Source organism: Sminthopsis crassicaudata, chromosome 1 (genome assembly GCF_048593235.1).
Source record: "Sminthopsis crassicaudata isolate SCR6 chromosome 1, ASM4859323v1, whole genome shotgun sequence".
Classification (NCBI taxonomy): Eukaryota; Metazoa; Chordata; class Mammalia; order Dasyuromorphia; family Dasyuridae; genus Sminthopsis; species Sminthopsis crassicaudata.
Genome location: NC_133617.1, coordinates 275,072,151 through 275,096,493, shown reverse-complemented (window position 1 = coordinate 275,096,493; position 24,343 = coordinate 275,072,151). Strand labels below are relative to the sequence as shown.

The following is a 24,343-nucleotide window of genomic DNA, read 5'->3' as shown; positions in this document are numbered from 1 at the left end:
AACATACACATAATAATTATTGAACTTCTTTTTGTGAAGTAATATTTAAGGAAAATGAAGCCTTGTGGATCTTGTCACTCTTTGCTTTAAGTTCCTCTTGCCATTAGTAATTAAATCAATATCTCACATCATATTGTCTAACACTTAACTGTGGTAGCTAAGGTGTGCACAGGAAAAGTCTTAATTCATAGCTATTGCTTTCTTACAAATAGGGTTTAAAAAGTTTCTCATTCTTTAAAAACAGTCATGTTTTATGAACCCTTCAGTTTTTGCAGTTCTACCTCATTATTTCACAGGATGTTTTTACTTCAGAGTACAAAGTGTTATACTATTTGGAGAGGAAGATTTATGAGGCAGGCTGTCCTTGCCCTTGAAAACGTACTATGTATATCTTTATTTAAGAAAGCTTAATATTTCCATTGAGTAAAATAGGCTAATGATAATTTTATTGAACATTCCCCATATTCATTATGCCATAATTGATTTCTTCCTATTTTTCAAAAACAGATCTATTGCAGTACTTTAACATGTTAAAAATTATATGTAAATGTATTTTCTGCACTAACTTTGAAGAAAGAAAAACATTGTTTTAACAATATCCTTTTTTTTTTTTTTTTTTAAGGCTTTGCTTACTGCAGTAACATCACAGCACATAGAAATTCATGAAGGAACTGTGTTACAAGCTGTAAGAACATGTTACAATATATATCTAGCAAGCAAAAATCTAATCAATCAGACAACAGCCAAAGCTACTCTTACTCAAATGTTAAATGTTATATTTGCACGTATGGAAAACCAAGCAGTAAGTATTGAAATTTATTATTGTTAGTTTTATAAGTATATAATATCATCCATATGTCAAATATAGGATTGAAAATACAATAAATAAAAATTATATGTACAAGTTCCTATTTGTTTCACATATCCGTAGAGATAATCTCTCATGTATAATTTAATGATTGACTCATAACTTTGGATCAATCTTGTTTTCTGTTGAGCTGCTAATAAAGTGGGAATTTTATTTTACATTCCTCATAATAATGGCTAATGTTGAGATCTCTGAACAAGTGAATATGGGTGTTTTTGAGAAGTTAAAGTGAAAAAACACATAGAAAGCATTTTGTGAATTTCAATGGACTTTGTAAGTGCTAGCCATTATTATTATTTTTTAATTAAAGCTTTTTATTTTAAAAACATATGCATGGATAATTTTCAACACTGACCTTTGGAAAATCTTTTGTTCCAAATTTTTCCCTTTCCCCCCACCTCCTCCCCTAAATGCCAAATAATCCAATATATGTTAAACATGTTAAAATATATGTTAAATCCAATTTATGTATGCCTATTTTTACAATTATCTTGCTGCATAAGAAAAATGAGATCAAAAAGGAAACAGAATGCAAGTAAACAACAAAAAGAGTGAAAATATTATGTTGTGATCCACACTCAGCTCCCACAATCCTTTCTCTGGGTGTAGATTAGCCATTATTCTTAATATTGGCATTTTACCTTTGCTGTTCTTATTATAAAAAAGCTACTCTTTGATTCTTAAAAATCATAATAAAATTTGAGCCATTATTAACCCACATTAAGATTGCTTGCAAGTTACGTATCCTTTATTTTAAGAGATGTAGAAACATTTCCTTTTTCAGAGAAAGAAAATTACTTGCCTGTTTTCACACAGATAATTTAACATTGGAACCAAGAACTGAATCTAGATTAGGATTCCTGACTGCATTTTTTTTACTACTACATTATGCTGCCTTTTCAAAAAAGATAGATCTCTGTAGTGATGTTTCATCCAAAATTAATGAAACATTTTATTTTAAATACACTTTAAACCACTGAAAAACATTTTTTTCAACTTTTATAGTACATGTAACATGGAAGAATTATAAAGACATATCTATATGTGTAATTTTGGGAACCCTTATGGGGATGGGGGAGAGATAAAGAATCAGTGAAGCAGTTTGAGTTAGTATTATAGGAAGAAAAAAATAGAAGATATTTCATCCATTCACAAGAATAATAATTTGAAGAACAGTATACATAAATCTCTAAGCAAAATAAATGATAAATGTATACTTGAGTAATGGTCAACTTAGCAAATAGAAATGGGAGGGAGGAAATGAAGTAAAGGACAGAGTTAACTTACATATTGGTCAGAACTTTATAAGGCAAAGATGTTATTCATTATTATCTAATATTCTTAACAATAAATGAAGTCTTTTAACAGAAAATTAATAAATTAGGTATTTGTTGGCAAAACTTCTTATAATAGAATTTACATTTTTGTCTAAAATTTGGAAGCACAAGCCTTGTTGAATGCAGCTTTACATTTAATTTTTAGTGGACCATTGATCTAGAAAATTTTGGTTTTTATGGAATAAAGTCATTTTTAATGAGTTCTAGTTGCCCCAAATTTATTAAGAGTATGATGCCTACCCATGCCATTTAAAAACCACAATAATTTACTTTAACACGATTTTTTATGCTTTAAAAAAATTTTTTTCCCATTCTTTTTGTGTGATACTGGCAGCATATATGTCTTTGTAGATTAACTTTTATGTTTAAATTGAATGTAATCAAAAGTTCGCAAACAGTGGAGAATATAAAACACTGTACAGAGAGTATAATTACATGGTTTAGCATTACTATTAATATTTTTTAGTAATTGTATTGCTAGAATTTAAATTAACAGATGGAATTTACATAAAATTGATAAAATTGGTCTGCTTAAATTCTCAAATGTATATATTTCTAATTTTTCTGAATATAATTTCTTATTCCAAATATCTTATGTACTAGTGAATCATTATTTCAGTATTGTGTTTAAATGTCTAATTCTGTTGTACATAAAAGAATTTCCATGATTTGCTACTTGTGAAAAAGTATAAATTCTTAATATCAGGTATATAGCTAAATTGCATAAGTTGCACACATTCTGAATTAGGACATTTTAAGTTAATGTGAACATATAGAATAAGATGAAATCAATAATTCACAGAATTTTGAAGGCTAAGTAGCAGTTAGTAAAAGTCAACATGGATTCCTAGAGAACAGGGTCAACCCTTATTTAATTTTTGTGTTTGGGAAACAAATCAAGAAAATGGTGTAAACATGATAAAGTTGGATTCCATGAAAGCCTTTGACAAAATATCTCATGCTTTTCTTTTAAGGACAGAAAGATATTGAGCTAAATAATAGTATAGTCAGGCCATTATTAATTATGCCTACAGAAGAGTGATGATGAAGCATGATCTCTTTCGGCAGATAGGTGATAACTAGATCCAGAATAAACATATTTTAAAATACAACCATTGTATGAATTTGTTTTGTTTTACTAGTTAAAGAACAAGGGTAGAATTTGAAAGGGTAGAAAGTTAAAGGGATTGATGCTTCCCCAACCCATCAAAAACCAAAAAAGAAAGTAAGGATTTTAAGCAAAACACTTAAAAAATATACAGAGGAGAGCAAATGGAAGATTAGGAAAGAAAATAGGGAAGCAATATTAATACTATCTCAAGTTAAAATTCACATAGATTGACCTACAAACTTCTTTTTCTTTGCCTAATGAAAATGCTAATGTTTATACATATTAAATTTCTAATTTTTTTTTTTAAGAAATTTTTAAAATTACAATCAAAGCAACTCAGAATTGGTTGAATGTCTATGACTTCAAAATATACCTAGCAGTGGATTGAAATCATCTTGGAAAAAGCCTCCAGTACATTGACTTATGAATATATATTTCTCAACATTTTTATCAGTGATTTGGATGAAGCCATAGAAGATATGCTTGTCATATTGTTAGTGACAAAACTGGGATGTAGAAGTGATGAGACTTTGAATTAAGGTGATCTATATAAATAGAAAAAAAGAGTCAGATTCAAGATTTAAAAACTGATTTTATATAGGGAATAAAAAGGAAAAGGAATTGTAGATACTGGAATAGTTGTAGTGCCTTTCAGAGAAATAGAAAAGTTTTGAAGAGGGGAGGATTTGGAGGAAATTAGATCATATTTGATCATATTAAGTTTATGATGTCTGTGGAATGTCCATTTTGAAATATTCAATAATCATTGACATTACTGAAACTCAGGAGAAAGATTAGGGTTTGTGTGTATCCGGGTGCACATATGTACATACGTGTACAGCTCAGTGTCATATGCAAAGAGTTAATAGTGAAATATATAGGAACTGAAGTTATTAAAAGTGTTGAAGGAGAGAGGAAAAGAGAAACTGGAAGCTCTATGAACACCTCCAACATGGGTGGGGTGATAGGCATTTTGAGCCAATAAAAGAGACTAATTAATGCTCAGATGGGTATGAAGAGCACCGGACAAACCTAGAAAGGGAAGAGTGGGTGTTCAGTAGTGTCAAATGAAACAAATAGGTCATTAAGGATTGAGAAAAGACCAAATTTGGAGATTAGTAGAGGAGAGTGTTTACTGATTAATTAGATAACAGAATCCAAAAAGACTAAAATGATGAATCAACTAAAATTAAGGTTAAATTTAAAGTTCTGTACTTAGATTTTGTTGTTGTTTCCTTAATAATACTACATATTTTATTTTAAAAATTTAAAAACATTACTTTTGAATAGTCCATAGGCTTTGCCAGACTGTCAGAGGCCCATGACACAAAAAAAGGTTGACATTCCTCTCCCCCTTGCTCTAAGAGGTAATTTCTTCTCTAAAAAAGATCAGATCAAGTCATTTCCCCCCCCCTCTACTTTTATTTCCATTTCCATTTCCAAATTCTTGCCATTGAGAAACCTATTGCGAATATGAAGTCATACAAAATGAATTCCTATATTAGTTGGGCAAAAAACAAAACAAAAGAAAAACAAACAACTAAGTAGCATAGAAAGAGAAGAGCCTATGTTTCCCATGCTCTGAGTCCATCATTTCCATTCCTGGAGGTAGAAAGCATGTTTGATTTATGAATCTTGGAATCGTGGTTGATCACTATATTCATTATGAAGTTCCTAAATCTTTCAGAGTTGGTTGTTACATCAGTACTGTTTTACATTCTGCATCAGTTAATACAAATCTTTCCAGAAATCATTCCCTTCATTTCTCACAGTACAATAATATTCCATGAAATTAATATGTTCATCTATTCAGCCCAGTTCTTGGGCTTCTTCTTAGTTTTCAATTCTTTGCAACCACAAAAAGAATTGATCTAAATATTTTGTACATAAGGGTCCCTTTACTCTTAGTATAGAGCTAATAGTGGTATTACCACGTCATAGGGTACACACAGTTTAATAGCTGTTTTGTTATAGTTTCAAATTGCTTTCCAAAATGGCTCAACTAATTCTTAGTTCCAATAGTTATGCTTAATTTTTTTTTTTTAAATAATAGTTTTATAGTGATGAATGTTGGAGGGGATGTGGGAAAACTGGGACACTGATGCATTGTTGGTAAAATTGTGAACAGATCCAGCCATTCTGGAGAGCAGTTTGGAACTATGCTTAAAAAGTTATCAAACTGTGTTATTAAAGAAGGGAAAAAGACCTGTATGTGCAAAAATGTTTGTAGCAGCCCTTTTTGTAGTGGCTAGAAACTGGAAATTGAATGGATGCCCCTCGATTGGAGAATGGTTGGGTAAATTGTGGTATATGAATGTTATGGAAATGACCAGCAGGATGAATACAGAGAGGCTTAGAGAGACTTAAATGGACTGATGCTAAGTGAAATGAGCAGAACCAGGAGATCATTATACACTTCAACAACAATACTGTATGAGGATATATTCTGATGGAAGTGGGTTATCTTCAAGAAAGAGAAGATCCAATTCATTTCCAATTGATCAATGATGGACAGAATCAGCTACGCCCAGAGAAGGAACACTGGGAAATGAATGTGAACTACTTGGATTTTTGTTTTTCTTCCCAGGTTATTTTTACCTTCTGAATCTAATTTTTCTTGTGTTACAAGAGACTGTATGGATCTGCACACATAATTGTATCTAAGATATATTTTAAGATGTTTATCATGTATGAAACTGCCTGTCATCTAGGGGAGAGGGTGGAGGGAGGGAAGGGAAAAGTTGGAATAGAAGTGAGTGCAAGGGACAATGTTGATTACCCATGTATATGTTCTGTCAATAAAAAGCTATAATAAAAAATAATACTTTTTTATTTTTCAAAATACATGCAAAGGTAGTTTTCAACATTCACTTTTTACAAAACATTGTGTTCCATATAATTCTCCATCCCTTCTCACCTTCCCTCTCCCTTAGATAGCAAATAATCGAATATAGGTTAAACATATGCAATCTTCTAAACGTATTTCTACATTATCATGGTGCTGAAGAAAAATCAGATCAAAAAGAAAAAAAGGAGGGGAAAACAGGCAATATGCTTAAGTTTCAAAACAAAATAAACAAAATGCTTTACTTATACAGGATAGAGAGGCATGCATGGCTAGACTATTAGTCCTGTGAAAAATATTTGGAAATTTTAGGGAATAATAAATTCAATATGTTAGCTATGAATAGGTCAGCAAAAGAATTAATACTATCCTAGGCTGCATTAAAAAAGTCCTAGTGTCCATTTTCAGAAAAGATAATAGTTGTGCTGTGCTGTTTCTCTTTCCTAGTTAGACAACATTTGTTCTGGGTGTCACATTTTGGGAAATACATAGACAGTCTGTATTTGATTCAGAAGAAAGATGAATTAGTAGCAGTTCTATGGAAGTTGCTGAGGGGTAAATTTAAAATTGTTGTGGAGAAAAACTATTATTTAAAACTATTCAAAAGTGTATTGAGCTGTTAAGAAAGGTAGAGAATTCCCCTTCAATATTTGTATTCCAGTAGAGATTAGATGATACATTGTTAGGAATGTTTGTAAAGGTATTTCTGGTCTGGACTCAAGGAGATGATGATTTGACCAGTAATGCATAGCCAATAAGTTTTAGAAAATTTGGGTTTGAGTCCCAGGACTCTTTCCACTTACTTCACTGTTAAGTAGTCTATATTTGATTGCAGTTTAAAGAAAAGCAATCCAATCAGAACACAAATTCAGTTATTCCTCTGACATATTTTAACTCTTGGTGATATCTTTTGATGATAGTCATCTAATTTGAGTTTACAATGTGTGAGCCAAATGGAAATTTATCATTTCTGTACTAAAATTTATTGTTGACCATACTTTGTTTTCTCCAAATTCTAAATAATTCGATGCTAATAATAATAAAAATAATAATAATTCAGACAGTGCACGGCAGGCAGCTTATCATACTTTTTGTTTTCAGCTACAGGAAGCCAAACAAATGGAAAAGGAAAGACATCGTCAACATCATCATCTATTGCAATCTCCTGTAAGCCATCATGAGCCTGAATCACCTCAGCTGAGACATCTGCCAACTGAAACTGTTGATACTTTGCCTCAAGAACATGAAGGGGACCTTGACCCCCACACAAATGATGTGGATAAGAGCCTTCATGATGATACAGAGCCAGAAAATGGATCTGACATTTCCAGTGCAGAGAATGAACAAACTGAAGCTGATCAGGCTACTGCTGCAGAAAGTAATCTTGTTGTAAAAGGGAATTTGAGGGAAGCGTGTGGGGAAGGTTTAGAACTATGGGATTCATAAATAGAAACACTTCTCACATTTGGAAATGGTGAAGAAATACTAGGAAATAAATAAGATGTTAATATGGTATTAAATATAAAATAATAAAAAATATAAAATAAGGCACATTTTATCCTAAGCAATGATGTGTACGTAATAATTCCTAAAGGGTTTTGCATCTCTAAAAAAAGGCTGCAAATACTTATTAGGTTGTATGGAACTTTTACTGTGCTGGAGTAGGTTCACTGCAAATAGCCAAACAGTAGTAACTTTTACCAAGCATTTCTGAGAAATGAGTACAGTTGTCATAAATCATTCCATTCAAGGGAAATGTAAAGCACATATTGAGGAAAAAATATAAAAATCAAGAAAATACTAATTGTAGACATGTGATGAGACTCAGTTAATTTTAAATTTTTCTTTATTCCATTAATGTAGCTACCCTACTTAAAGAAAATTTCCAGTTTTATTCTTGGAATTGATGTTTATACCTTAGAATTAGATCAAGTGTGTGTTGCTTTTTTTCAAGTGTGTTTTTTGCATGAATAGTTCTACCTAGCACATTATGAATACTATTTTTTCTCTATAGACATTGAAACTTATACTTGAATATATCAGCTTTTATCCTATTGCTTTCTATAGCGTCAGCGTGATTGCTTAAACAGTTGCCCTTAGCAAAAGCTACCTAATTCTATAATTCAAAGGTCAATTTTTCTGCCTTATTATGTGACATAAAAATAGTATTGTGTAGTTAGTGGCTAGGAGACTGCCATATTATTTGGCATACAAGTATTGTGGCTATGTAGCTTGACTACTCTCACTTTGAGAGAGTCAAGCAAAACTGATTACAAGTCTTATGGATGACAAATCCTAACTAACTTTCAGAGAGTTACTTAATTCCTCAATTCCTCCCCATCCTCCTTTCTTTTACTCTTCCCTAACTGAAGCACACTTGTAAGACTTGGCTATGGAGTGAGGGTACATGAGAATCTATTCCAACAAAATCACTGGTCCTGACTTCAGAAAGTTATGCTATTACCTGTGTATTCTTAATCTTTTCTGTGAGTTAATGGGAAAGAGCAGTAACATGATTATTTCAGATTGACGTATCAAAGTAATTGTTTTATAACTTATTGAAAATGGTTATAGTTAAATAAATAGTTGTTCTGGAAATTCACACTACTTAAAGCTAAATAGCAAGTAGCATTATATACAATGTATGGCTTTCTTGATTTGTACCCAATCAACCTCTTTCATGTTCCAGCCACATTTTGAGAATGAACTGTATTATTCCATTCATTGATTTGAAGGGCCAGCCTTTATTACAGCTAGATTCTCCATATAGTTTTAATTAATTGAGGAAATATTTATTGTACCCTTCCTATGTGCAAGGGACAGTATGGGATACAGAGTAATAGAAGACATGACTACCTTGGGGATATAGATAATGACTTTGAAGTTGTTTACTTCCAGAACCTAAAAAAAATTTCATTTAATCCCTAAAATATTTAGAGAAGATGATGTCAGTCAGGATTTAAAAGTTAATATTTTCTATTTTAGTCTGCAAAGTGAATATTTCATTCTTATCAATAGTTGACCATAATATTTTTTAGCCATATTGTAACCAATGATCTTTTTTGTAAAATTACGTTAACAGACCTTTGGCAACTTCAGCCACCTGGATTGTGGCAGGAAAAAATGACCTCAAATGGTGAAGAAACTAAGTGAAAGATCTTTCTTAGCTAAGGCTTATTAATTTGGAATTGGGTGTAGAATAACGTTTTTAAAATTTAGTTATCTGCTTTCCTCTGGCTAGCATCATTTCATTCTTGGTTACTATGGACAGTAATTAGGTAAATTAAACAATAAAGTATGATGAAGGAGAAAAAAGGACTGTTGGAATTTGCATATGAAGTAATTATAGCTGATGAATGAGGGAAGCTGACATAAGGGGAAGTAGAGTAACTAAATATTAAAGTCATTTAGTGTTAAGAACTAATAATACAATATACCTCAAAAGCCCTTGAGTGCATATTTCAGCCCAGTAGAACATCATTGTTGTAAATAACCAGCTTATCACACAGAAAAGATTAAAAATTGCCCCTTATATTCTAAAGAAAAGTGTAATTCATTTTACCAAGTTACATCCCTTATCTTACAAGGATATAATTAAATTATTTTTTAGTTTGGGGGAAATTCCCTATAGTGATGGATATAAACTAATTCACTTAATCAACAAGTATTTATTAAGAAACTTCACTCTGTCTTAGGTATTGAACCTTGCTGTTACAGAATTAAACAGGGGAAAAAAGTTTTTTAACATTTTAAAGTCCATAATTTTACTTTAAAATTATCATTTGAAGTTAGTGTTCTTTCCATTGTTACATCTTGCTACATCTTTTTTGTGTGTGCCGATTTATTGTTTTGCTACTTTAAATTGTCTCTCTTAAAAAAGTATAACTACCATATAAAAATGCTTTCTGATATATAACACAACTCTGAAAATCAAATTCTAAATATTCAAGTAATATCTTTTGAATTTCTTTATTTTAAAGCATTATCTAAAAGTGATGGATTATATGATGGAGAAAACAATGACTATGAAGATAAGGCGCAAGATATTGTGCAGAGTATTGTACAAGAAATGGTGAACATAGTTGTTGGAGGTATTGTATTTTAAACTAGCTTATATGTAAGTTTATGTGTGGAACTTCGTTTGATTAGAAAGAAGTATTTTTGTAATTATAATAATGTAAAAATTAAAATATTCTAATTTTATGTTCTGGTGATAATCATTGATCCATCAAGGAGAAATGAATTACACTTTGAATATCCCATCCTTTTCTCCTCTTACATGTTGTTGTTGTTTGTCCTTCATTCTTGAAGAGGACCAATGACACCAGGAGGGTGATGTCTTGACTTGCAAGTGAATTGGATTTAAGTGAGGCAGAGCTGTGCAAAGTCATCAGTCTCACTCTCTCCTCAAGAGTCATCTGAGTCCAGTGACACAACATAGGTCAGAACGCCTGGAGATGGCCCCAGATGCAGTGGGAGACCTTGGCCTTGTTAAGCAAAAGTGTTTCCCTGCTCTCAGTTTGTCCAAGGCAACACCCATTCGGTGATTCTTACATGTTAATAATTTATATAAGGCCATGATTCTTTACCATTTTCAATTTGTGATTTATATATATATATATTTTTTTTTTTTTAAGTTGAAATTTTCTCCTCTTAGATGTTCTAAAAAGCATGAACAATAACTTTTGAAATTGAGTGAATTAATTTTTGGTTTTAAGAATTTCTTTGTATTTGTTAAAGATTACTAGAAACATTCCTGGCAAGCACATAATTAATTAGGAATCATTCGTATAAGATATTCATTTTAGCAGACATGAACTTGGTTTATTTTGCTTTTGCTAATTATCATTAAGGACCAAGATATAGTAGTAATGATAACTGACATTTCTATAGTATTTTAAGATTTGTCAAACACCTTTAATAATACTTCATTTAATAATATTTCAGTTGAACATACCAATACCTAGATAGGTGCTGTTGTTTCCCCATTTTACAAATGAGGAAACTGAGGCTCAGAGCGGTTAAGTGACTTGCCCATGATCTTATAGCTGTTAAGTATCAGAGTTGGGATTTGAACTTAGGTCATCTTAACACCTAGTCCATGGTACCTTTCAGTTCATGTAGTTGATGCACAGATACAGATGTACCTTTAAGATGACCATTTGAGACTCTTAATTTTCCTCCCCCCCCCCCCCCCCCGTTTTTTTTTTTTTGTTTGTTTGTTTTGTTTTGTTTTTTTTTTTAGACTGGATCTTTGGATACAGTCCCTTTGAAGATTGTCTTACCCAGACTGAAAATGTGACCTGTGACCACTTATGGGCCCAATTTCACTGCTAATCACATCAGTCTTTAACTTTTTTGGTTTTTGACCAAGGCTGGTTTGTGTGGTGATTCACTGTATTGCTGCCAGATAGTAAAAAAAAAAATAAAAAAAAATGGCATTAGCCCTACTTTCACAGAATTCCTGATGTTGGACAATGCATTAGACTCAGTCAGCTTCTACATTAGCAGAGATTATAGGCATGTGTCACTATGTTCTACATATTTCAATGAAAATATTTTGAATGGTTATTTAATTCATAGAACAGTACACACAACTGTATTTAATTTTAGGATACCTATCAGATTAGCTTTATTGAGTGAGTAGTATTCCTGAAAAATGAGGTTCAATATTAGGCTTCCTTTAACCACTGTTTGTTTATAATACTATTTCTTTGAAACTACCTTCAGAGTTCTTACTCTAAATTATAAAAACGTTTTTGACTGCTGTTTTATTAGGAGCCAATATTGCACTAACTGACTCCTTCAATTTTCAGGCTTGGAAATTATGTAGTCCTGATACTTCTTTGATTTACATTTGAAAAGGAACTTTTCCTTTTGCTGTGGGGAATAATGCTTCTTTGAGATTAGTTAGGGTTAAAGAGTTCCTTGCTAATACTTCTCTCTGAGTCATTTCTAAGTGAAGGACTGTTCAAAAATACTACTGAAAATATTCATTTGCTAACTTACTTGATATTATAATTATTTTCAGTTATCAAAATGAAGTTTTTAATAAAGCACTTAACAAAATGTGTGAATTATCTTTGTTCTTCCTAAAATTATTTATTTTTCTTCATATTTATGTTTCTCAAAATGAATCTATTTGTAACTTAATTATAATAGATACTACTACAAATTAAAAACTTGCATTTCCATTATAGATCCTGGTTAACTTTCAAGGACCATTTGTCTGTAAAGTGATATTAATTTCTAGAACTAGTTAAAATAGTAATTGAAGATAATCTTTTTGCCAATTTTTTTCTTGAAAATCACATCAAAATCTTTCAGAATCTTTTGGATTACACAGCAACTGTCATTTATTTAATACTGTTTTCCTACCATTTCTTAAAGAATGTGCTACTTTGAAAAATTCTGCTCTTTAAATAGTTTTCAAGTTCAGTCTGTTTTATACATTTTTGTTCATTTTGACTTCTTAGATATGGGAGAAGGGACTGCTGAAAATACAAGTGCAGATGGCACCACTGGAACTTTAGAGGACGGTAGTGATAGTGAAAATATCCAAGCAAATGGGATTCCAGGGACTCCAATTTCTGTTGCATATACACCATCCTTACCTGATGACAGATTGTCTGTCTCTTCCAATGATACTCAGGTACAAATTGAAGAATCTCCCTGATCTTATGAAATCATAATTCTAATGTTGAACAATGCCCATAGAAATATCCTTAATAGATTCTAAGTTTAAGACAGGCAAGGACTGCTTCTTTTTTTTCTTCCTCTAGTTCCTAGCATAGCTTCTTATACATAATAGGGACTTAACAAATGTTTGTTGAATCAAATTAAACGAAGCATGACAAGTGTAGCTTGAGGGATTTTTGCCATTTAATATAAATAAAAGGTTTTTTATCATTTTATTAATATTCTTTCCATATTTTTATTAATATATATCAATTTAAAGTTTTTGTCATGTGATGTGTTATCAACTGATCTGTTAAGTATTCTAAATTATAAAATATGAGCTCTTTGGGGGAAGTGTCCTCATCACAGATTCTTAGATAAGCCCATAAGGCTCTAAAAGGGACCATAGTGACTTAGCTTAGTCTAAAACTCCCTACCTCCAGCAGACTTAATTTGTTTTCATTGTATAATCGTGATTGGTCCTTAAAGAGTTCTGTGCAAAATTAGCTAATAAATGCATAAAGGAAGAAATGACCGTGCCCAACTGCCAGTCTCACACTTACTCAAGAGCAGGTAAAAATTGTAATAATGCAAACAGACTAAAACACAATAGAAGTTCTGGGAATGGATGAGATAACCTACCTGGTGTTTATTAAATGATGAAGTCATGTGAAAAGACTTGAAGACTGAGAAGAGAATCTCAAAGAGGAAGTCATGGATTTAGTTATTTATTTAGTGTGTAGGGAAAAAACCTTGAAATGTTAAAGATATTTTGGTAGTACAATATTTTCTTTATACTGATGATGAAGTCAAATCACAGTAGGCTTCAAAAGATTATACTTGTCTATATTGTACTTTTTCTTTCTTTCTTTCTTTCTTTTTTTTTTTTTTAATGAAATGTTACCTTATTTAGGAATCTGGAAATTCTTCAGGACCTTCACCTGGTGCTAAGTTTTCCCACATTTTACAAAAGGATGCCTTTCTAGTATTCAGGTCATTATGTAAACTGTCAATGAAACCACTATCAGACGGACCACCAGACCCAAAGTAAGTCACTAGCTATTTTCTTAATTTAATAATGATGTTGTCCTAAATTTTAAATTTATTTAAACTAGTTAAACAGTTAATCTTTCTTTGTTTCTACTGGGACTCAATTTAATTAGAAGAAAAAGAAGCCTCAGCAAACATGGTTTTCTGTTCCCTAAGGATGATGGAATAAGGAAAATAAACTTTAAAAAATTAAGATTAGGTTCTGAAAACTCAAGTATAAATGCTATTGATATATTTACCCAATTGTTGCTCTCTGCCTTCTGATCATTGAGAAGAGACTTGAATTTGAAGAGCATCTTATTTTGAAACCTTGCCATGCCATGTATATCTGCTTGGCTTGAGCAAGTTACTCATATACTCTGGGCCCCAGTTTCTTCTTTCCCTGTAAAAACTGAGTGGACTGGATCACAATTTAAGATTGTAAGATCATACATTTAGTATAACATATTTAATATGTATGAGAATGCCTGCCATCTAGAGGAGGGGAAAATTCAGAACAGAAGGGAGTACAAGGGATAATATAAAAAAATTTACCTATGCAAATGTACTGTCAAAAAGTATTATAATTATAAAATTAATAAAAAACAAACAAAAAAACCAAGATCATACATTTAGGGACTTAAGGACAGTTGGTTTAACCTCCTCATTTTACAGATATCAGTAATTGGTCCAAGGTTATAATGGCAGGAAATAAAAGAGCAAGTTATGAACCCAGGTTGTCTGATTCCATCTAGTAATTTTTTTTCTACTGAAAATGACTTCTGAGGTCTCTTCTAGGTATCCAGATCTATGCCTCCATGACCCACTAATTTTTTGGTCCCTTGGTCTTTACTGCTTAATCTTTTCTAAATACTACAAGCCCATTCATCTCTCTTCCTCTTCTGCTCCTGAATAATGCTAGAAATAATTCTCTTTTGAGGTATCACTTCATACCTCTCAGATTGGCTAAAATGACAGGGAAAAATTATGATAAATGTTGCAGGGTTTGTGGGAAAAGTGGGACAATGATGCATTATTGTGGAGTTGTGAACTGATTTAAATATTATGGAGAATAATAAGGAATTATGTCCAAAGGGTTATCAAACTGTGCATACCCTTTGCCATTACTGTGTCTGTATCCCAGAGAAATCATAAAGAAGGAAAAGGACCCACATATGCACAAATGTTCATGGCAACCCTTTTTTTGGTGGCAAGGAATTGGAAGATGAGTAGATGCTCATTCATTGGGGAATGATTGAGTAAGTTATGGAATATCAAAGTAATAGAATATTGTTTTATTTAAAAAAAAAAAAAAGGAGTGATTTTAGATTTACATGAATTGATGCTGAATGAAGAAAGGGAACCAGGAAAACAACTACACAGCAATAGCAGAATTATGTGGTGATCAACTGTGATCAACTTGGTTCTTCTCAGTGGTTCAGTGGTCCACAGAAATCCCAATAAACTTTAGGTGAAAACACCATTCGTATCCAGAGAGAGAACTATGGAGACTGAATATAGATCAACACATATTATTTTTACCTTTTTTCCAATGTGTTTTTTCCCTTTTAATTTTTCTCACCCAACGTGATCCATTTGTAAAATATAATGTACATGTATAACCCCCCAAAAAAGTTTTTAATGTAACTGGAGAAAATAAAAAGAATAAATTTAAAAATAAAAAGAAAGTCACATAACTGTTCTAACTAAGCCCATCACAGACTTATTTAAATTAGGTAATCTTACCTGGGTCCTCACTGCTACATGGATTCATTTTGATCTTCCTTGATAGATTCTCTATTTGGTTTGTCATACCGCCTGTTTCAAACATTGTCTTCTCCAGTTCCACCTGGGACATCTACTGCCTGGCCACAGTGGGCTTTACTTCATAATTTATAGAGAAAGCTAAGACTAACTGCCATCATTTTCCATTTCAAATTTTCCTATTGTCATTCCTATTTTTTCCTCCTTTGTTCCCACCTCTTAAAAAAGAGGTAATCCTCTTTGCCAAAGGCAGTCCTTGAATAGAGACTTGGGATCTTGATTGTTTTCCTTTCCAAAGTCCTTAGTACAAATCATCTTTTAGACCATTTTGTTTCTTTAATTTTTAATCATTCTCTATCCACTGCCTCCCATCTTACTGTCTATTTGACTCTTCCATCTCCTCAAGCCATTTGCCCTTTATCTCTTATCCATTCCACTGCCAGGTTCCTTGAAAAAACTGACCACACTCTGTTCTCATATCCCATTCACTTCTCAACCCTTTCCAATCAGATTTTTATCCCTGAAACTGGACTGAAATCACCATCTCCAAAGTCAACAACAGTATCCTACTTGCCAATACGTTGTGCCATTTTTCTGTACTCATCCTTCTTTGACCCCTCTCCCCTTTTTGACAACAATACCCAGTAGAATCTATTAACGGCCTATTATGTACCAGATATTGTGGTAGATACTGGGGATACAGAGAAATGCAAAAGCAGTTCTTGCTCCCAATAAGGTCATTGTTTTATGAGGGAGACAAGATGGAAAAAAAAAATACAGGATGATTTGGGATAATCTCAGAAGAAAAACATTAGTAAGAATAGGAGGACAAGGAAAGGCTTTTTGTAGATAGTGGGACTTTAGGTGAGACTTAAGCAAGACTAGGCATCTAAGAGACCAAGATAAATAGACCAAAAGCTTTTTTTGATGAAGAGCTTCTGTTTCAGTCATGGATTATAATCACTGAAAATACTCAGGAGATAGTGTGAAGAATATCAAATCTATACTAGATTCCAACATCTTTAGAGAAGGGGGAGTAAATTGTAAGAAATCTTGAAAGATAGAAAAGAGTCAAATTGTGAAGGAATTTTAAATACAAACAAAATTTTACATTTGATCCTGGAGACAAGAGCCAATATTGTTGTTAAATGGGTTGATATGGGTCAGATTTGGGTTTTTTAGGGGGGAAAATCAGTTTGACAACTAAACGGACAGAGTGAATTAGAGTAGGAAGATACCTTAGTTGGGGATACCATCCAACTGATTATTGTAATAGCCAACTTGTGAGGTGATAAAAGTCTGCACCAGAGTGGTTGAAGTGGAATCAAGGATGACAGTTAGGTTGTGAACCTAGGTGACTAAGATGATAGTATCGTTGACAGTAATAGGAAAGTTTGTAAGACAAGTTTTAGGAGAATATATGAAGAGTTGAGTTTTGGAAATGTTTAATTTAAAATTTCAATGGGACGTCCAGTTTGAATTGTCAAAACTGCAAGACTGTAAGTGAGGAAAAAGTTTAGGGCTGTACAAGTAGATCTCAAGAGTTGTCTGTGTAGAAATAAACATTGATATGGTCACCCAGTGAAATAATACAGAAGGAGAATAAAAGAGGATCTGAATAAAAATCCAGCAAAGGAGACTGAGAAGAAATAGTTAGATAGAAATAGAATCAGGAGAGAACAATATCATAAAAACCTGAAGTTTCCAAGGGAAAAAAAAATGTGATTGACAGTATTAAAGGCTGGAAAGAGGTCAGGAAGGATAAAGATTGAGAGAAGGCTGTTAGATTTGACAATTAAGAAATCATTACTAACTTTGGTGGAGCAGTTTGGGTTGAATGATGAGGGTCAGAAAGTCAAACTTTAAAGAGTTAAGTGTGAGAAGAGAAGAAAGGAAATAAAAGCACTCAGATGACTTTCCCAAGGAGTTTAGCCACAAAAGGAAAATAGGAGAGCTATGGAATGATAGCTAAATGGAATGGATTGATTAATTGAGGGGGCTTTGAGTATATAGAAGATACATCTTCATATTTGTAGGCAGTAGGGAAGCAGCCAGTAGACAAAGTGAGAATGCATATAATAAAGACAATAGATTGCTAGAGAAGTTGGATGGAATGAGATTATTTATGCAAGGAATTTGTATAGGCAAGGAGAAATACAAATTATTTTCATGATATGGGAGTAAAGAAATAGGTGGTAGCAGAAAACATCTGAATGATGTAAAAAAAGAGGGAATTCCTTCTCCCTTCTTTTTGGCTATCTCTTTTTGGGTTTTATGTGATACATCTTTTCTGTCATACATCTTTTCCTATTTGTCTGATAGATTCTTTTCAGTTCCCTTTGCTATGTCATTATTTGTGCCTTGCCTGACTGTAATGGGCAGAATTCTGGAGAAATGTACTTGAAACAAGCATTCTTACAAAATGTTAACTTAGTGGAATCGATAAGACAATGGTTATCTAGTTTAGCATGATGATTAATAGTTCTCTAGTTCAGTACATGTACTTAAGTACTTAATATAGTTCTACAATATTGACACCTATTCTACAAGATTGACACCTACGATGATGTAATTATAATAGAGCCAACAAAGACTGGAGAAAAGAGATATTCCATCTTTGATCAGATTCCTGGTGGCTCTCCTGCTTTCTGCACTTTGGTTCAGATTGGGAAACAGACTTGGAGAGAGACTTGGAGAAGACAGAGGACTGGAGACTGGAGCTCAAGCTCCCAAATTGAATCAGACTTCAAGACAGAGACCGTCGTGGTGTCTCTCTTGCTTCCTCCCCAGAAACCAAGACACATTGTGGAGGACCTCCAGAAAGCTAATTGAGCCCCAGGTGAAGAAGACAGACTGTGAAGGAGATAATAAAGAATTTGGACTTTATCCCTGGGTATTCTCGTGGTGATTACTCAGCTGAAACTAAGGCTGGTCCAAAGACCTCCAGAAAGCTAACCGGAACATTATATCTGAGTGTTCCCCAAGCTCTATCCTTGGCTCTCTTTTTAAAATTACTCTCTCTTAGTGATCTTATAAGCTCCTGTTGTTTCAATGATCAGCTGTATGCAGATGATTCCCAAATTTACATACCCTCATTTTATCTCTGATAAGCACTTTTAGTTTTTTGTTTTTGTTTTTTTTAATCACAATGTGTTTGCATGGGTTCTGAATAATGGACAATGCTCTTGTGCTTTCCCAGTCACTATTGGAATGAAGCAGGGTTATATGCTTATTCCTTTGCTTCTTAGCATGTTATTTCTAGCAGTGTTGTCAGTGAGGATGAGAGTGGCATCAAAGTCGGCTATGGCACTGATAGTAAATTATTTAACTTGAAAAGGCTGAAAGTCAAAACTAAAGTGGATGGAGAGTTGGTACATGATTTATTGTTTGCAGATGATTATACTCTTAATGCAACTTCTGAGACTGCGATGCAAGAAAGTATTGGTCAGCTCTCTGCAAAATATTGATCTAATAATTAACACCAAAAAAACCGATTCTCCACTAAACAGCACTTCCTTACATGGAACCATTGGCTATAACAAATGGAAAAATTTTTAGTGTTTTAGGTAAGTTCACTTACCTTGGCAATACATTTTCTAGGGATAGAACTTCTAGTTTCTGATAAAAAAAAAAAAATATGTATCACATCTCATTTTTGAAACAGGTGTATACTTCAAGAGGGAAATATTCACAAGGATAGTACACTTTCAATAGGTATTACTTTTCCTCACACATAGTTTTCCATAAGATGAAAACTAATTTTTCAAATATTTCAAGTAGTTTAAATATATATAAAGTACAATAAAAGTCATTTCAAATGCTAGAATATTCAAATGACAAACATAATGTGCATAATGTATAAATGTGCATTTTAGTGTTAAGTTTTGGAATGCCTTTTATAATTTTAGTTATGGTTATTTAGCTTTGATTATGGAAAACTTTTACTTGTCATCTTCAGCATTTTTTATATAAGACTTCTCATTAGTTATCCTAATAAGAGAAAGAGGGACAGGAAACTGGAGAGATTCTGATTGAGTAAAGGTGAAAATTCTTTGAATATTAGGGTGATTTTACATTAAAGGAATCATGGAATCTCTGTCTTTTAAAATTCTCCTTTTAGAGAGAAAACTATCTGATTTGGACAGGTTAGACATTCACATCCAGGTACTAAAGTATGACTGGTTATAAAAACTCTTTATGATTAATAGTTTTATGAAGTTTACAATTATATTCAGAATTTTCTTTAATGTTTCCAACTTTCTTACCCTTTTAATGCTATATTGCAATATCCCAAAGAAACTCGGATGTTTTGATTTGTGTCAGGTTAAGGATCTATACTTCAAAGGTTTGAATATTATGTATTATTTATTACCAGATTTGGAGTTTCTTGATAGTAGTTTTTAAACTTGAATTTTGGGAATTCCAAAGCAGGATAGCTTGCTAAAGTTGTTCTTAATCTGTGGGGTTTAAAATTGAACTCTAACTTATATATCTAACTTTTATCTAGCATTCTTTATAGTATAATCAATCTTTTAAAATGCCTTTTATTGAGAATTTTTATTATTTAAAAGTTTTTGTGAAATTATAGATAGAAGTCTGATAATAGGTTCTACATTTTCATGGCCTGAGGCTTTTCTTTTTTGTTTTTAAATTAGGGATTCATTTAGTAAGAATTTATTGAGCCATTATTATATCCCAGGCACTCTTCTAAGCTTTGAAATAAGAAGAAAGATAAAAACATGGCCTCTGCCATCCGTGAACTCATATTCTAGTGGAGAGCAGTATACTGTGTACATGGAAGAGACAGATATATTGTAAATGGAAGGACAGATAAGAGGGAAGACTCTAGCATTGACAAAGTGCAGAGTTTTGCCTAGGAAAGGCCTCCTAATAGCATAAGTCTTGAAGAATGCCACAGAAGCCAGGAGGCAGAGGTGAGGAGTAATTATTGTAGGCATAAGAGATAGCCATTTAAAAAAAAGCAGAGCCACATATATGAAAAAGAGCAAATAAACCAGTATAACTGGAATGGTAGAATATAGGACAGATAGGTTGATGGATTAACCAGAAGACTTATGTCTCTATCCAGACTATCTTAAACCAAAAGAGAATGGGAAGAATGAAGAAAAGGAGTGGGGATGGGGCAGGGAAGAAACTCATGGCAGATGATCTCTTTTCTCAGTAAAGTAGGAGTTGACAAGGTCAGGAAGAAAGAAAAATTACTAGGAATTAACCAATGAGGTAGATAGGTAGTGAGTACAGTAGATAGAGCAGTAAGCCTAGGGTCAAGAAAATTTGAGTTCAAATCCAACCTCAGACACTGTAAAAGAGGAATAATAATAATAGCACCTATCTCCTAGGGCTATTGTGAGAGAATCTATTGAGATAATATTTGTAGAAGCAATTAATATAGTGCATAGGTGCAGTATAAATTAGTTATTATTAGGAGGTCTGAGAAAAGAGGGACAGAGTTGAAATAACTACAGATTATTTTAAAATTAATGTTATCCTGTCTAAACCATTGTGGCATATTGGAACTCATAATGGTACTTGGGTTTCAAATTAAAATTTACCTTTGGATTATTTTTTAAAGTCTTATCCTAATAGAGAGAAAGAATTTGAATTTGAGAGAGACCTAAGTTTCAAATATAGCTGATGCAAGAATTATTGTCCTATATAACCTATATGTTGATGTATTTTAGAGTATATTTTTTCTTTGCTTGGGAGTATTTTTTTTTTTTTAACCTAAGGAGGAAAGTTGATAGAGTGAGTTGAGGATTAATTAATAGATATTTGCTAATTTAAAGAAAAAATTAAAATATTTAATCTCTTGAGGGTTGTATAGCATAGCAAAGCATACAACTGCTATGTATTATAGATCACATTCAACTTCAGAAAATCATTTTCATATAGTAACATGTTTTCATTGCATGCTTTCAGAATTAATTTGGTAGTATATAATAGGATATGTCCTTTAAATCTTTTTCTTTTTAGATAGACTGACATTTTGAAAATTTGTATAACTGTGAAATCAGGAAATATCTATAGAAGAAACTATTTCCATTCAACAAGCATCACAAAAAAATTGTGATCAATTTTGTCACCTATTTGTGCATTTTGCTTTACATTTCAGGTCTCATGAATTGCGATCCAAGATCCTTTCACTGCAGTTACTTCTGTCCATTCTACAGAATGCAGGACCTGTTTTCAGGACCAATGAGATGTTCATTAATGCTATTAAGCAGTATCTATGTGTTGCACTCTCTAAAAATGGAGTTTCATCTGTTCCAGAGGTTTTTGAGCTTTCTCTTTCTATATTTCTTACATTGTTGTCAAACTTCAAGACACATCTGAAGATGCAGATTGAGGTATGCTTTGCAGATAAATCTTAAACTTTCTATTTGTATCAGGAGTGCATTACGTGAACAATCACATAATAACTATTCATTTTTAGCAATATTAATTTTTTTAAAAAGTCTTATTGATAGAAACTTTGTGTGTATGTTTATATATGTGCATGTATATATAGTCACACATGTGTACATATATGCATCCATATGCATACATTTAATTTTCTATATGACCATTATGATTGGTCCTTAGAACCATTTTTCAGCTTTAAATTTTACAGTATAGCAAATTTGTTTATCCTGAAAGAAAAATCTTAATTATGCTCTCTGCCCCAGTATGTTTAAAAATTGTTTGCAAAACTAGTTTAGGCTCACTCATTTGTTCTTCTCTTCCTATTCCCCAAGTTTAAAACGCACAGTTTTTATACAAGATACATGGAAAAATAATATCAAGGATGCATTTAAATTTGAAGTTATAAACTGTCAGAAAATCTTTCAGATTTGTGTTTTATAAAAAAATTTTCAGATTTACTAGAATGTCTAATGTATTAGTTCTTAATTTATTTTCTCAAAAACAAACACTTGTGCTGTAACATTACATAGGCATTCCAAAAAAATCACTGAGCTATGCAGAATTGCTCCATAAAAACCACAAGGCTTAAGAAAACATGAGATTGGGATATAACACAGAAACTTTGTCAAGGACACATTTAAAAAATAATTGGGAACATATGTTAAAATATATAAAAAGCATAAAACTATAATAAATAATGACGGTATCCTGCAGTAACAGGATGCAGCTTGGCCTGCGGCCAGTTTCATATAGCCAAATTATAAATCAAGAACAAGGGTCCTGGCTGCATCCAAGGTGGATGGAGGGAGAACAGAAGTACATGTGTAAAATAGCCCTCCTCTGCCCATAGCTCCTACTGCAACAGCAGATATTCAACAAATATAGCACTTTACCTTCAAAAAGGCCAGAAAGTTTGTGCAGGTGAGCATCAGAAGGGTTGCAATTTGGAAGTTAATGTGAAGTAATGGTCAGTGATTTATCTAAATCAAACTAGATCAAATGTGAATAGAGTATACTCATATTTGTTCTTAATAGATTAATCATATTGTTACATTTGCATTTTCAAAACAATTAGAGCTATCTCATTTTTCTAAAAGTTCTAAAAAAACTAAAGCAATTTGATTGCTTTAGTAGAAATTTCTTCTAGCTTACTTCACTTTTATTCAGTCAACAAACTTTTAAGTGCATGCTTTGACCAGGCTGTATGATAAGACTTCATTTAGAATTCATTTACAAAAAAAAAAAAGTTAAAGACCATGACTTCAAAGAGCTTTCATTCTAGTATTCAAGAAAGTATGCATATGTGCAAATATGTAAGTATTTATAAGGTACATACAAAATCAGTGTAAATGTAATTTGGGAGTAAGACATTAGTATATGGCAGGGAATAACTCAGGAAAGACTTCATGTAGAGAACAGTCCTTGAGCTGAGCTTTTGCAAGCAGCTAGGTATTCTTAAGCAGAGATGAGGATAATGGTGCATTATAGACATGGAAGCCAGTCTTACAAAGACATAGTGAGCAAAGATGGAGTTTTGTATTTAAGAAACAAGGGAGGCTGGTTTGGCTAAACTATGAACTGCATCAAGAGATAGCTATAACCAAAGGTAAAATGTGTTAGAACCAAATTATGATGGTCTCACAGTGCCAAGAGTTTAACCCTAGAGGTAATAGGGAACTACTTGAATTTATCAGCTAGGAGAATGACTTGGTCACACCTGTGCTTTAGGATTATTTCTTATGCTGCTGTCTGGTGTCAAGGAATAGTACTTGTATGTTGTCTCAAATTCAAGCTTTCGGTTCTCTATTTAATTTTTTAAAAATCTAATATCAGTGAGCATGCATGGTTTTTTGTTCTGTTGTTCAGTTGTCTGTTTAATTCATCATATGCATATGTTTGGGGTTTGAGTTTTTTGTTTTTTTTGTTTTTTTTGATGAAGAGATCAAGTGACAACCTAATAGTTGATCACTTAAATAAGCATTAAGATCATATTTTTCAAGAATTTTTTGGTAGTGGAAAAAAAATTTATGAATATTTTGCAGTAAATTTGGATTTAGTATCTTATGGCTATGAGAATAGAATAAGTACTTTCTATTTAAAATTCAGGATATTTTAACCTTTTTTTTTTTTTTTTTTTTTTTTGACAGGAAACTTTCAGAGAAATTATTTCTAGTGTCTATCTTAGCTAGTTTGCAGACTCCTATATGTCTGTTAAAAAGAGATGGTGAACAAAACTAGCAACAATTACTGATTTTATAACTCATTTCTTTTGTATTTTGTAATGTGTA

At 32.4% G+C, this 24,343-nt stretch overlaps 1 protein-coding gene across 1 annotated transcript in view; it reads left to right on the top strand.

Moving 5' to 3' along the window:
* Positions 1–24,343, top strand: part of ARFGEF1 (ARF guanine nucleotide exchange factor 1) — a 160,340-nt gene that overhangs the window by 50,565 nt on the left and 85,432 nt on the right. Inside the window, exons 5-10 of the mRNA XM_074278822.1 lie at positions 623–802; positions 7,263–7,539; positions 10,142–10,252; positions 12,638–12,813; positions 13,753–13,886; positions 21,766–22,000. Of these exons, the coding sequence (XP_074134923.1) occupies positions 623–802; positions 7,263–7,539; positions 10,142–10,252; positions 12,638–12,813; positions 13,753–13,886; positions 21,766–22,000 (1,113 nt within the window). The remainder of the gene's footprint in view (positions 1–622; positions 803–7,262; positions 7,540–10,141; positions 10,253–12,637; positions 12,814–13,752; positions 13,887–21,765; positions 22,001–24,343) is intronic.